The 12,558-nt window shown below is 64.4% G+C and overlaps 2 protein-coding genes across 4 annotated transcripts in view; one reads left to right on the top strand and one right to left on the bottom strand.

Moving 5' to 3' along the window:
- The first annotated feature begins 152 nt into the window (after positions 1 to 152).
- Positions 153 to 10,465, top strand: PSMC5 (proteasome 26S subunit, ATPase 5). Its single transcript, XM_050934966.1, has 12 exons — positions 153 to 270; positions 2,078 to 2,149; positions 3,058 to 3,127; positions 4,566 to 4,663; positions 5,129 to 5,185; positions 5,521 to 5,751; positions 6,645 to 6,771; positions 8,176 to 8,366; positions 8,580 to 8,678; positions 8,915 to 9,025; positions 9,343 to 9,429; positions 10,355 to 10,465. Exons 1-12 carry the CDS (start codon positions 232 to 234, stop codon positions 10,406 to 10,408), a joined length of 1,236 nt encoding a protein of 411 aa, XP_050790923.1. The 5' UTR covers positions 153 to 231; the 3' UTR covers positions 10,409 to 10,465.
- Positions 10,466 to 10,795: 330 nt separating this feature from the next.
- SMARCD2 (SWI/SNF related, matrix associated, actin dependent regulator of chromatin, subfamily d, member 2) overlaps positions 10,796 to 12,558 on the bottom strand; it is a 32,892-nt gene continuing 31,129 nt past the window's right edge. For all 3 annotated transcript variants that reach the window (XM_050934947.1, XM_050934946.1, XM_050934949.1), the window contains exon 13: positions 10,796 to 11,988. In XM_050934947.1, the coding sequence (XP_050790904.1) occupies positions 11,935 to 11,988 (54 nt within the window). In that variant the 3' untranslated portion in view covers positions 10,796 to 11,934. The remainder of the gene's footprint in view (positions 11,989 to 12,558) is intronic.

Below are 12,558 nucleotides of genomic sequence, written 5' to 3'. Positions count from 1 at the left end.
AAGGACAGGCGCCGGCGGCCATCTTAGGTGTGGTCATTGGAGCCCGGAAGCGTGATGGGTGTTTTGAGCGTTCACAGTCAGAGAAAGGAAATGACAGTTACGCGCTTCCTGCGCGTGCGCACGGGGGAAAGGGTCGAGGCGGCGACCATCTTGGATGTGGGCAGATAGCTCCGCCCTTCTATCTACGCCTGCGCAGTGCGCGTCAGTTCCCTGACTGGCCCCAGCGCCCCGATGCCGGCGGAGAAGATGGCGGTGGACGGGCCGGAGCAGGTGAGAGACCCGGGGGGGGAGGGGGCTGAGGGGCGGCGCGGCCGGGCCGAGGGGACCGTGCGGGTCGCGGGGGCTCGTCCTGCCCGCGGGGCGGCTCCGCGGAGCCGGGGCCCGTTCAGCTGAGTCAGGCCGGGGGGGGCGGGGGTCCCGGGCAGGGAGGGGGTGGCGGGGGGAGGCGGGATGGGTGGCGGGGGGGAGGGAGGAAGAGGAGGGATGGGGGATCCCAGGCAGGGAGGCGGGATGGGGGCGGGGGGAGGAAGAGGAGGGATGGGGGCGGGGGGAGGCGGGAGGGAGAGGGATGGGGGATCCCGGGCAGGGAGGGGGAAGGGAATCGGGGGCAGGGGATGGGGGGGAGGGAGGAAGAGGAGGGATCGGGGGCGGGGGGAGGCGGGATGGGGTGGTGGGGGAGGGTATCCTGGGCGAGGGAGGAAGAGGAGGGATGGGGGCGGGGGGAGGGAGGGAGAGGAGGGATGGGGGCGGGGGGAGGCGGGATGGGGTGGTGGGGGAGGGTATCCTGGGCGAGGGAGGAAGAGGAGGGATGGGGGCGGGGGAGGCGGGATGGGGGATCCCAGGCAGGGAGGCGGGATGGGTGGCGGGGGGAGGGAGGAAGAGGAGGGATGGGGGCGGGGGGAGGCGGGATGAGGTGGTGGGGGGAGGGGATGGGGGGAGGGAGGAAGAGGAGGGATGGGGGCGGGGGGAGGCGGAATGAGGTGGTGGGGGGAGGGGATGGGGGGAGGGAGGAAGAGGAGGGATGGGGGCGGGGGGAGGCGGGATGGGGGATCCCAGGCAGGGAGGGGGAAGGGAATCGGGGGCAGGGGATGGGGGGGAGGGAGGAAGAGGAGGGATCGGGGGCGGGGGGAGGAGGGATGGGGTGGCGGGGGGAGGGAGGGAGAGGAGGGATGGGGGCGGGGGAGGCGGGATGGGGGCGGGGGGAGGGAGGGAGAGGAGGGATGGGGGCGGGGGGAGGCGGGATGGGGTGGTGGGGGAGGGAGGAAGAGGAGGGATGGGGGCGGGGGGAGGCGGGATGGGGGCGGGGGGAGGGAGGGAGAGGAGGGATGGAGGCGGGATGGGGGCGGGGGGAGGGAGGGAGAGGAGGGATGGGGGCGGGGGGAGGCGGGATGGGGTGGTGGGGGAGGGTATCCTGGGCGAGGGAGGAAGAGGAGGGATCGGGGCGGGGGGAGGAGGGATGGGGGATCCCGGGCAGGGAGGCGGGATGGGTGGCGGGGGGAGGGAGGAAGAGGAGGGATCGGGGGCGGGTTTGTTGCAGATGCTTGTGCAGAACCAAGGGGGAAATGGCTCCTCCCTCGCCAGCGGGGCCCAGCCCCCTTGGGCGGGCTGCCCTGGGACAGTGCCTGCTCCCTGGCTCAGCGGTGGGGCTGGGTCCCCTCCCCAGGGCTGGCCACGGGGGGCCGCCTCCTACCCTTTCTGTGCCAGGGGCCCGGCCTGACCCTGCCTGTGCGGAAGCTGGCTCTGGAGGCCGTTGGGATGTGAGCGGCCCTGCGCCCCACTCAGTCAGGGGTCTCTGGGGCGCCCTGGGGCTGCCGTCACCCCAGAACAAGCCTTTGCGGGGCCCAGAGCTCCAGCCGGGCTGTGGCTCTGAGTGGAGAGGGCAGAGGCTCTCGATTCGCTTGGCAGCTGGCAGCCAGCACAGGGGCTGTTCTGCCAAACCCATGGACAGTGCCCAGCCTCTGCTCCTCTGGAGAACGAGCAGCACCTCCCCTCCCGCGCGTAGGAGCCCCCCCATCTCGCGCCGAGGGGCTCCCCTGGGCCAGTGGATGGGACGGGTCCTGACGTGTGCTCTCTGCAGATGGAGATGGATGAAGGCAAAGGCGGGACAGGGCTCCGCCAGTACTACCTGTCCAAGATCGAGGAGCTGCAGGTGAGCTGGTTGTGGGGGCTCGCTGGCCACAGGGAGTGGGGTCGGGGCTGGGGCACCGTTTCTAGCAGGTGGGTGGCCGGAGCGGCTGGTCTGACGGTGCTGAGGATGCGCAGTTTGGTTTGCGGCAGGGGAGCTGCCATCTCTGCTGGGCAGCTCTTCTCAGGGGGCTTCTGAGGGAACCAGCAGCCTCTTCCAAGCGATTGCAGCCTGTGCTCAGTGCCAGCATCTCTGTCAGTCGGGCTGGGTCCCCAGAGAGCTCCCAGCGGGAGGTGCAGGTTGGGAGCCAGGAACTAGCAGGCAGGTGCAGGGGCCTTCCTAGGGCGGCGTTTCTTGCCGTCAGTGGCAGGCGTCCCCAAGCCAGCAGGCCTGACTCTGCTGAAGGCAGGGCTGAAAGGGGCCGTTTTGACTGTTGTTCCACAGAGCGGTGCACGCCCAAAACAGATTGGGGGAGGGGGGTATCACAGAAGCAGCTTGCCTAGGCAGAGGCCCCTTGCCCAGGTGTCAGGATGGGTGGTGGTACCCCTACTCCTGTGGCAGGGACAAAGTGACCAGGAGGCCGTTAGCCTGGGTTTGGGTGCAGACTATGTGCTAAGAGACACTCATAGCTGGGTCCCCTCCCCTCCCAGTGCAGGCTGCTTTCCCGAGCGGTTCACGCTGGAGGCGCTGGGGAGGACCCGGTGCAGGGGCTGCTGTAGTGACGGGCGTGAGGCGGGGATGGTGGCCTTGTGCTCCCCAGGGAGGAGCCTGCACATTGCCCACCGGAGACGCACGGGCACTTCCTAGCTGCTAGACTGGCGGGTAGGCCGTGTTCAGGAGCGACCCTGAGCTGAGGGGCCATGCTGGGGCTGGTTGTGCAAGGGGGACCCCTGGGCTCCTGTGGGCTTATCCCTTCCCCCCTCTCCCCAAAGCTCATTGTGAACGAGAAGAGCCAGAATCTCCGCCGCCTGCAAGCGCAGAGGAATGAGCTGAACGCCAAAGGTAGGGCTCCCGCTGGCCTCAGGGCTCCCGCTGGCCTCCCCTGCGTAGCCTGCACTCGGCTCCCGCTGGCCTCAGGGCTCCCGCTGGCCTCCCCTGCGTAGCCTGCACTCGGCTCCCGCTGGCCTCAGGGCTCCCGCTGGCCTCCCCTGCGTAGCCTGCACTCGGCTCCCGCTGGCCTCAGGGCTCCCGCTGGCCTCCCCTGCGTAGCCTGCACTCGGCTCCCGCTGGCCTCAGGGCTCCCGCTGGCCTCCCCTGCGTACCCTGCACTCAGCTCCCACTGGCCTCAGGGCTCCCGCTGGACTTCCCTGCGTACCCTGCACTTGGCTCCCGCTGGCCTCAGGGCTCCCGCTGGCCTTCCCTGCGTACCCCGCACTCGGCTCCTGCTGGCCTCAGGGCTCCCGCTGGCCTCCCCTTCCTCATCCCTGTGCTCAGCTCCTGCTGGCCTCCCCCTCCTCGTTTGCGTTCCTCACGCTCAGCTCCCGCTGGCTCCTTCTCCTCCTCTGTGTTCCCTGCTCTCGGCTCCCGCTGACCTCAGGGCTCCCGCTGGCCTCCCCCTCCTCCTCCCCATGCTCGACTCCCGCTGGCCTCCCCCTCCTCCTCCCTGCGCTCGGCTCCCGCTGGCCTCCCTTGCCTCATTCCCATTCCACGTGCTCAATTCCCTCTGAATTGGTGCTTTGAAAACAAGAAAGTGACGTCCCCTGCCTGGGGGAGCGGCCTGATGGGTGGGATGCGAAGGGTGTCCAGAGCGTACCATGAGAGCAGCCTCCTACGGGGAGGGTTGGATTGTTCCCCGTTCAGTCTGCCTCCCCCATGTTCCCCGCGATCAGCTCCCGCTGGCCTCCCCTGCCTCGTCTGCGTTCCTCACACTCGGCTCCCGCTGGCCTCCCCCGGCTCGTCCCCACACTCGGCTCCCGCCGGCCTCCCCCGCCTCGTCTGCGTTCCCTGGCTGGATGGTCTCTTGGGTTCCCGGTGGTCGCAGTGGGACAGCTGGGCGCCCTGCTCCCCAGGCGTGCTCTCCCGGGGATACAAAGGCTCTGACCCCTGGCTGAGAAGGAAGCCGGCGCTGACTCCAGAGCGTGGCTGCTGGGTCCCCGGGGGCTGGGCTGGCACATGTGCGGAGTGAGCGGCGCTTGCCCCCTCTGGGTTAATGGCAGTGGCTGGCTAATCCTGCCTTGGAAATGCCCTCTCTGCTTAGGCCTTGAGTGGGGGCTGGCTGGGCTCGGTCCCCGCTGGCCTCCCCCGCCTCGTCCCCGCGCTCGGTCCCCGCTGGCCTCCCCCGTGGTCGGTCCCCGCTGGCCGTTCCCACGCTCGGTCCCCGCTGGCCTCCCCCGCCTCGTCCCCGCATTCGGTCCCCGCTGGCTGTCCCCGCGCTCGGTTCCTGCTGGCCTCCCCCGCGGTGGGGCCGTGCTGGGGCTCACGGCTCCCTGTTGCACTGCAGTGCGCCTGTTGCGGGAGGAGCTGCAGCTGCTACAGGAGCAGGGCTCCTACGTGGGCGAGGTGGTGCGGGCCATGGATAAGAAGAAGGTGCTTGTCAAGGTACGGAGCAGGGCCTGGGGCCCAGGGTTCGTGGGGGGGTGGCCAGCCAGGCTCATGAGCTCAGGGCACTGCGGCTCTGCTCCCTGACCAGGGACCGTCACTCTCCTGGCTACTGGTGGGCTCGCTCCCCGAATGAGCCCGGGGACAGAAACCCCGGGAGCCCCAGCCAGGCGCCCCAGGGGCCTGCCCAGGAGCAGGGGGAGGGTGTCTCAAGGCCTTGGCTCTCCTGCGCTGCCTGGGGGGTTTGTGGGGGCTGTGCCCATCAGCTGGGGATGGTGTGGGGGCTGTGCCCACCGGCTGGGGATCAGTTGGGAGGGTGGGGGGCTGTGCCCACTGGCTGGGGATGAGTTGGGGGGGGTTCACACTGGCTGGGGATGAGGGGCGGTTGTGTGGACGTACTGGAGTGGGGCAGGGTGAGAGCTGCGTATGCACCCCCACCCCAGAGGTCTCTGCTCTGTGTTCCAGGTTCACCCAGAAGGGAAGTTTGTGGTGGATGTTGATAAAAACATTGACATCAATGATGTGAGTACCAGGCCCCTCGGTGAACCCACCCCTCGGAGCAGCGCGCCCCAGCTGGGGGCAGAGGGTGGCAGCTTGGCCGCAGCTGCCTTCCCTTGTGCCCGTCACCAGTCTGCCAGGGGCAGCAGAGGGTGTTGCTCCCTTCCCACCAGCTGCTGCTGCCCAGCCCGGGGGGTTCTGTGGGCCACGCTCCTGCCCAGCTCTTGCTGGGGAGGTGCCCAGGCTGGGTGCCTAGGCTGGGGCGCTGCAAGTGCGGCAGATGCCCAGCAGGCAGCTCCCACCAGCTGGCGTTGAAGGGGGGGTAGCACGGTGGTGAGCTCCTGCCCGTCTGTCTCCAGGTGACCCCGAACTGCCGCGTGGCGCTGAGGAACGACAGCTACACGCTCCACAAAATCCTGCCCAACAAAGTGGACCCGCTGGTGTCCCTGATGATGGTGGAGAAGGTCCCGGACTCCACCTACGAGATGATTGGCGGCTTGGACAAGCAGATCAAGGAGATCAAGGAAGTGATCGAGCTGCCCGTCAAACACCCGGAGCTCTTTGAGGCCCTTGGGATCGCCCAGCCCAAGGCAAGCGCTCTCCGGGACAGGACTCCTAGCTGTGCCCTGCCACCTGCCGCGGGGAGGGGCTCTGCCAGCCCTGGGCAGCTCAGATCTGCACTGCTGGGGGCTGGTGCCCCGCACACGTCCCCTGCCGAGTTTCTGGGCGAGGCTGGCAGGGAGACAGGAGCCCTCTCCTGTCCATGGATGGTTCCCGCCACCCCATGCGGGAGGGGGAGGAGCTTCGTTACTAGCTCCCAGTAATGGGGATGACGGAGCAGCTCCCGCTCTCCCCTGCGACTTGCTCCGGTTCTCTGGCCGTGCTGGGAGAGGGAGCAGGGAACTAGTCACAGAGTGGGTGGGACCCCAGTGCCTGCCAGAGGAGGGGCCTGGCCCTTGTGCACCCACAAGCTGGCGCTGCCAGCACCCCACTGCAGTGCTAGCTGGGGGGAGGGACGGCTGCTCGAAGGGCCTAGATGCTCCCCACGGGAAGCAGCTGTAACGACCCTTTTCACTGCCAGAGCTCAGCACGGCTCCCTGCTGGCAGCTGCAGCAGGGCCAGGGCCAAAGGTGGGTGCGAGTCTCCTGCCTCAGCCCTTCCCAGGGGATGGCAGCTCCTTGCCCATGTGGAGGGAGGTGAGCCTCGTACCACCCAGGAGTTAGCACAGCGCCCCCTGCTGCCCTTGCTGGAGGAGGCAGTGCTTGAGCAGCCCCCTAGTGAACTGCGTCCCCGTGGCGCCAATCCGCTGCAGACCTGGTCCATCCCCTCCTGTCCAAAGCCAGGCACCTGCCCCCCGGCAGCACTGGGCATGGCTCTGGCAGCTCGCCCACTAGGTGGCACCAGTGCCCGTCTGTGCCAGGCTGTGCAGTGCCGCTCCTGCACCGAGCACCCTCAGCTGATGCCGCTGGCCTGGCCGTTTCAGGGTGTGCTGCTGTATGGCCCTCCTGGCACCGGGAAGACCCTCCTCGCCAGGGCTGTGGCTCATCACACGGACTGCACCTTCATCCGCGTCTCGGGCTCAGAGCTGGTGCAGAAGTTCATTGGCGAGGGTAAGTGTGGATGTGGGAAATGGGGTGGGAGGGGGGAAAGGTGAGTTTAACCCCCCCCCAATCCCCTGGTGGCTGGTCACAGGGGCAGGGCGTGGTGTGACCCCCTCACGGCTGTGGCCGTGGGGCCCATGTTCCTGTTCTGAAGAGCTGGGGCCAGAGGGATGAAATACAATGGTTACAAAACCTCCTACGAGTGGGGTTAGGTGCTGTAATGAAAGACATTTTTCTCTTTTAAAATAACATGAAATTATGAAATTTGAGTTGAAATTATTCCGGCCGGTGTTCAGGCCTGAGAGTGTCATTATCAACGTTGAAATAACCAGTATGGTGCATCCCAGGAGCTTTCAGAAGGTCCCAGTGTCACGTTGTCCATGTTACAATAGTCAGTCCTCACAGTGGAGCGAAGGCTGGTTAGTTGCGTCTTTCCAAGTGTCGATATTTCCAGTGTCTGGGGGAGCAGAGATGCTTTGGGGGTCAGATTAACCAGCAGGTGCAGAGAATCCTTTGTCTGGACTAGCTCATTCCAGGCTGAGAAAGCAGCTGGGAGTTGGAAGCTTGTTTCCCTCTTCCCATCTGTGAACAGCAGGCAGGTGAGGGAGGATGAGCTCTGCTAACTAAAAACTTGAAGGATGTGGGGCCAGATTTCCAAAGGGGTTCGGGCACCTAAGGATGCAGGGAGATGCCGACTGGGATTTCACAAAGGAAGCATTACCCATTCAGTGGATGCTTCCTTTGTGTAGTAAACCGAGCTGCTTTAAATGCAAAACACATTTGACAACCTGAATGTTTTTCCAGCGCATCTGAGTTATTTATTGAACTGAAGCCGTTTTAAAATGCTGGTTTCGTGCACTTAATCGAAATCCAGTTTCCAGCCAAAGGCAGCTTGACTCCAATCCCAGGTCAAGGAAGTAACAAGTAAATAACTGAATCCTTTGCTGTTTTCGAACATCATGAAGTGACAGTCAAGAATCTGAAAACGGAATGTGCCGCGAGCTCGTGTCTTGGCCTGGCAGCCCTGCGCGCTGAGGAAAGGCGGGATTGTTAGCCAGGCGACACGTATAATGGTTATACCAGCCCATGAGCATGAACCTGGGTGCAGGAAAATAGCTACAGGACAAACGCAAAACAAGATAGCAATCGGGGATTTAAATCAGTCCCTCGTGTGTGCGTGGCACTGTGCTGAACGCCTCTTGCCCATGCCCGCAGGAACCAAGTCCCGAGGGCCAGGGCCTGGTGTCCCTGTTCCCAGTGCTGCAGAGGAGCACTCCTCAGGCCAGGCCTGGGCCCTTGGGGACGCCGTGGTCCCAGCCCCAGGGCTGCACATCCCTGGGGCTGCAGAGCTGGGGGGCGGGCGGTGCACTCTCCTACAGCAGGGCATTCAGGGCCCCTCTGCTTTGCCCTCAGGCGCGCGCATGGTGCGGGAGCTCTTTGTCATGGCCAGGGAACACGCGCCCTCCATTATCTTCATGGACGAGATCGACTCCATCGGCTCCTCGCGCCTGGAGGGCGGCTCCGGGGGGGACAGCGAGGTGCAGCGCACCATGCTGGAGCTCCTCAACCAGCTCGATGGCTTCGAGGCCACTAAGAACATTAAGGTGCGTAGAGCCTGGCGTGACCCAGGCCTCCGGGGCAGGATGGGAGTCAGCTGCCTCGTTTCCCAGATGGGAGCTGAAGCCAGGTGGCTTGGTATCATCCCCCCCTCCCTCCCCCCCGCAATCGTGAGCCCCGGGGGTGGGGAGGGGGGCACTTGCCCCTCCCTGCGGGATAAAGCCCCAGCTCCTTTGCAGTGACAACCTCCTCCCTTGCAGGTGATCATGGCCACTAACCGGATAGACATCCTGGACTCTGCTCTGCTGCGCCCGGGCCGCATTGACAGGAAGATCGAGTTCCCGCCCCCAAATGAAGAGGTAATGGGGGCACTCCCCTCTGGCAGGCCCCTTGCCGGCTTCCAAGGCTACTGGTCAGCCAGGCATCCCCCTATCCCCTGTGGGCCTGGCCCGAGGGCTGAACTCTGCTTCTGTAGTGTCATGGCACTGAAAGGGTCTGGTTCCTAGCCTGGCCCCACAGCCGTTCTCCCTCCCTGTGCTGGCTGACCTCTCGGGTGCTGGCCCCCTCACCCCCCTTGCTGGGGTTCTCCCCACAGGCTCGCCTGGACATTCTCAAGATCCACTCTCGGAAAATGAACCTGACACGGGGGATAAATCTGCGTAAAATTGCGGAGCTGATGCCAGGAGCGTCGGGGGCTGAGGTGAAGGTGAGTAGCTGGGTCGGGAGCAGCTGCTCCTGATGAGCTGGGGAGGGGGCTTTGAGCCAGGACTAGCTGCCAGGGGCCTGCTCCTTGCATGTTGCTGGGGCAGCCGGGGCCCTTTCGGGCCATGCTGAGCGCACTGCGTTCCCCTGGAGGGATGGAGTGGGTGCAGCGGGCAGGTCCCCAGGAGCCGTACAGGACTCCAGGCACACGCTGCCCCTCTACCGGGGAACTGCTACCTCAGTGTGTGGCTGGGAGGGTGTGTTGGGGGGGCTGTGCAGAAAGGGGGGTGACTGTTCTTCCTTGCTCTTGTGCCCTTGCAGGGGGTGTGCACGGAAGCTGGCATGTACGCCCTGCGGGAGAGGAGGGTGCATGTTACACAGGAAGATTTTGAAATGGCCGTAGCCAAGGTAAAATCCGCTGCGTGCTGCCCCCGCAGTGGGTGGGGGCGGTGGCGGTGGCTTCAGTGCACCAGGCGCCTCCGTTCCTTGGGGGCTGCTCACCATGCCCCCAGTCCAGCTGCCCTGCCACCCCGCAGCCCCCTGCTGGATAAGTGGGACAGCCCCTCCCAGAGACTGATGGCCGGGGCCATTCAGAGCTGGAGGGGCTGCCAGAGACCAGCCCTGGTCTCCCCAAAAGCGGGGTGGGGGGAGAGACAGGCTGAAGGAATGCAAAGAAATGAGGGGCCCCCAGAAGGTAGATGGGGGGGCTGCTCGTGCGCCTGTCCCCATGCTGCCGAAACACGAGCCCCCAATAAAACCCCTTTGGCTGGGAGTTCCACACGTCCCAGCACCACTCAAGTGGTAAAATCAGAAATTCCTCTGCCCTGGCTCTGCCTTGCCCACCTTCCCCTGCAGCTGGTAGTGTCCCAGTCTGCTCCCTCGGGCAGATCCTGGGCTTCCAGTCCCTTGCTGGCCACTCAGGAAGGGAGGAGCCTGTGGCTGAGTGGCAGTGGGAAGTCAGAGCAGCAGAGAGGGGAGTTAAATTGGCTTTAGAGGCAACCCCTGGGGCCTCCCATCTGCACAGAGATGCTGCTGCTCTAGGGGGCCGGCCTGACCTGGCCTTTGCAACTGTGCTGGGAAATCTGCTCCCCAGCAGCTGTTTTCTTCCCCGAGTCTCGGCTGCTGCCCTTGCCCTGCCTGTGGTCAATGCCAAGGGGACTGCGGCCTCGACAGGGCAGTGCCCTGAGCTGGAGTGCGAGGTCCTGCCCGGAAGGGGCTTCAGGGGCCCAGCCTAGTTCCTGCCTCGGGCGGGGATCAGGAACATGCAGGTGACCTCACTCGGGGGCTGAGTGCCATAAGCAGGGCCTAACCCTTCCCTTCTCCCCCCATGCAGGTGATGCAGAAGGACAGCGAGAAGAACATGTCCATCAAGAAACTCTGGAAGTAACTGGGGTGTCCTGGCCCCTCACCTTTTCATTAATAAAGCTCTGTGCTGGCCAAGTTACTCCCCCAGACTCTGGCTGTGGGGGGGAGGGATATTAACAGGGACAAGTCGCCTCTGCTCCTGCCACCTCCTTAGGTCGCAGCTCAAGGAGCCTAGGCTGGGTGATGGGGACGGAGCAGCCAGCGGCTGAACACGAAGGGAACACAGTGCCCAGCCGTTCTCACCCTGCCTTTAGCAGCTGAAGCCCAGGCAGTGAGATGCAGCTCCTGCCTCTCGGGGCTGGGGGAAATATTGACATGGTTACTCCCTGGGCCTTTGAGCTCCTGTTCCCTGGCTGCAGGACCAGAGGGGGGCTCTGCTCAGCTGGTGGTGAGGAAGGAGACACTGGTGTAAGCTGCTGCTAAATGTTTTTATTAGAAAATATCCAACCTGGTTACAAGAAGAGGTGGCCCAAGCCTCATTCCCAGCCCCAGCCGCTCCTGCCTGCCTAGTTCTACCATGCAGGGCTGTCCTGCCCCCCAGGAAACAGCCCCTGTTCCCTCCTGCCAGGGCAGCATTGGGGGGGGCTAGGGCTGGATTAAGGCATGTGGGAGAGCCCAGCTCACAGTGTCACCTTTGCTGTAACAGACACTGGCTTCTCCACTTGGCTCTAGTCCTGGGTGCACTGCCCTGAGTAACGGTGGCTGCAGCCAGGCAGCACAGCATCCCCCCACCTGCTGCATGTGAAGAGAGAGGCTGGAACTTTCAGCTGATTGTCAGACTCAGAGGACGCTTGGTTGCCCAGGAGCACAGTGAATCCCTTGCATAGGTTTAGGGGTGAGGGCAGGACTAGAGGGAAACCTCGTCTATTCATCAGATACAAACCCACTGTACAAAAGGCTTTTTATAAAACCTGCTCCCAAAACCATAGTGCAAAACACGCCGCCAGCTTGGCCGGCCTTTGGAATGGACAAAGCTTTGGTTTCAAAAGCACCAGCAGCTGCCTGCCCTCCACGTGCAGGGGAGAGGCTGCCACAGGCTCAGCAGGCGAAGGCCTTGGCCTCCCAGTGCTGAAGCCGAGGAGGCTGCTGTGACGCTCTGGCCACGTCGCTCAGTATGAAGAAGTGCCTAGGTGGCCCCTTGGCTTCGGTTCAGGGAGAGCTCGTACCCTGTGGGCAGCGACTCCAGCAAGGCTCTGGTTCCCAGACAGGCAGGGAGGGAGGGGGAAGCTCTGGTTCGCAGGGGAGGAGCTCCGAGCCTGCACTGAACACTATGGGAGAAGGGCGAAGGCAGCAAGCGAGGCCAGTAATGCACTAAAGGGGCTGGGATGAAGAGTGGCAGGGAAAGGGCAGAGGCTGCATAGGTGACCCTGTGGCCCCACATGCCCCATGCCTTTGGCTAGAGCTCTGACCCCGAGAAGCCCCAGAGCTGGGAGCCCCTGGGGACACTTGTGGCTCAGAGCTTTGCAAGTGCTGTGTTTCGTTCCAGTAAGATGTACCGTAAGGCTCAGGCACTCGAGAGGGCAGAGCCCCTGAGCCGTGCCCAGCCCACTAGGTGAGGCGAATCCCAAGCACCTGTTCCAGTTCCTGTCTGCGCTGCTGAACCTGAAAGGCACAAGAGGCGGGAGGTCGGAGGGGGCCTGGGAGGAAGGCAGGGCTGGCTGGGGGCGCGTCCGATGGGCACAGGCTCTCTTGCCTCTCTGGGGCATTCTCCGCTGCTGAGGGTCTCACTGGCCTGGAAGCAGGAACCTCAGCACCAATCTGAGGCCGCGGTGCTGGAAAGGGGGAGGTACGTTCACTGACACTGCTCAGGATTTCAGACAGCAGGCCTGATGCCCGAAGCGCCCCCTCGGTGCTCCGGCCTCAGCTTCGGGCCATTCCCACAGCATGCTGTGGGGCAGATCTGACCTAATCCAGGCCTCGCAGAGCTCTCCGCCCTCGGGGGAGGACTCCAGTACCTGCTGCCTCCCTAGGCAGCTGAGAGTGAAACCCACAGGTCTTGTCAGTTTCCTGCCCGCCCAGTGAAATTGACCAGGGTCTTTTCCGGTTCACTGCAGGAGAGAAGCAGCCTGCTTCTGGCTGGCCTGCAGAAGGGCACAGACAGAGCTCTGGAGCCGGGGTGGGAAGGACCAAATCTGGTCAGGAAAGGGGAGGGGCTGAGCACTGATCCTTCAG

The sequence above is a fragment of the Gopherus flavomarginatus genome, chromosome 25 (assembly GCF_025201925.1).
Source record: "Gopherus flavomarginatus isolate rGopFla2 chromosome 25, rGopFla2.mat.asm, whole genome shotgun sequence".
NCBI classification, from domain to species: domain Eukaryota; kingdom Metazoa; phylum Chordata; order Testudines; family Testudinidae; genus Gopherus; species Gopherus flavomarginatus.
This window is presented reverse-complemented; position numbering and strand designations above follow the sequence as displayed.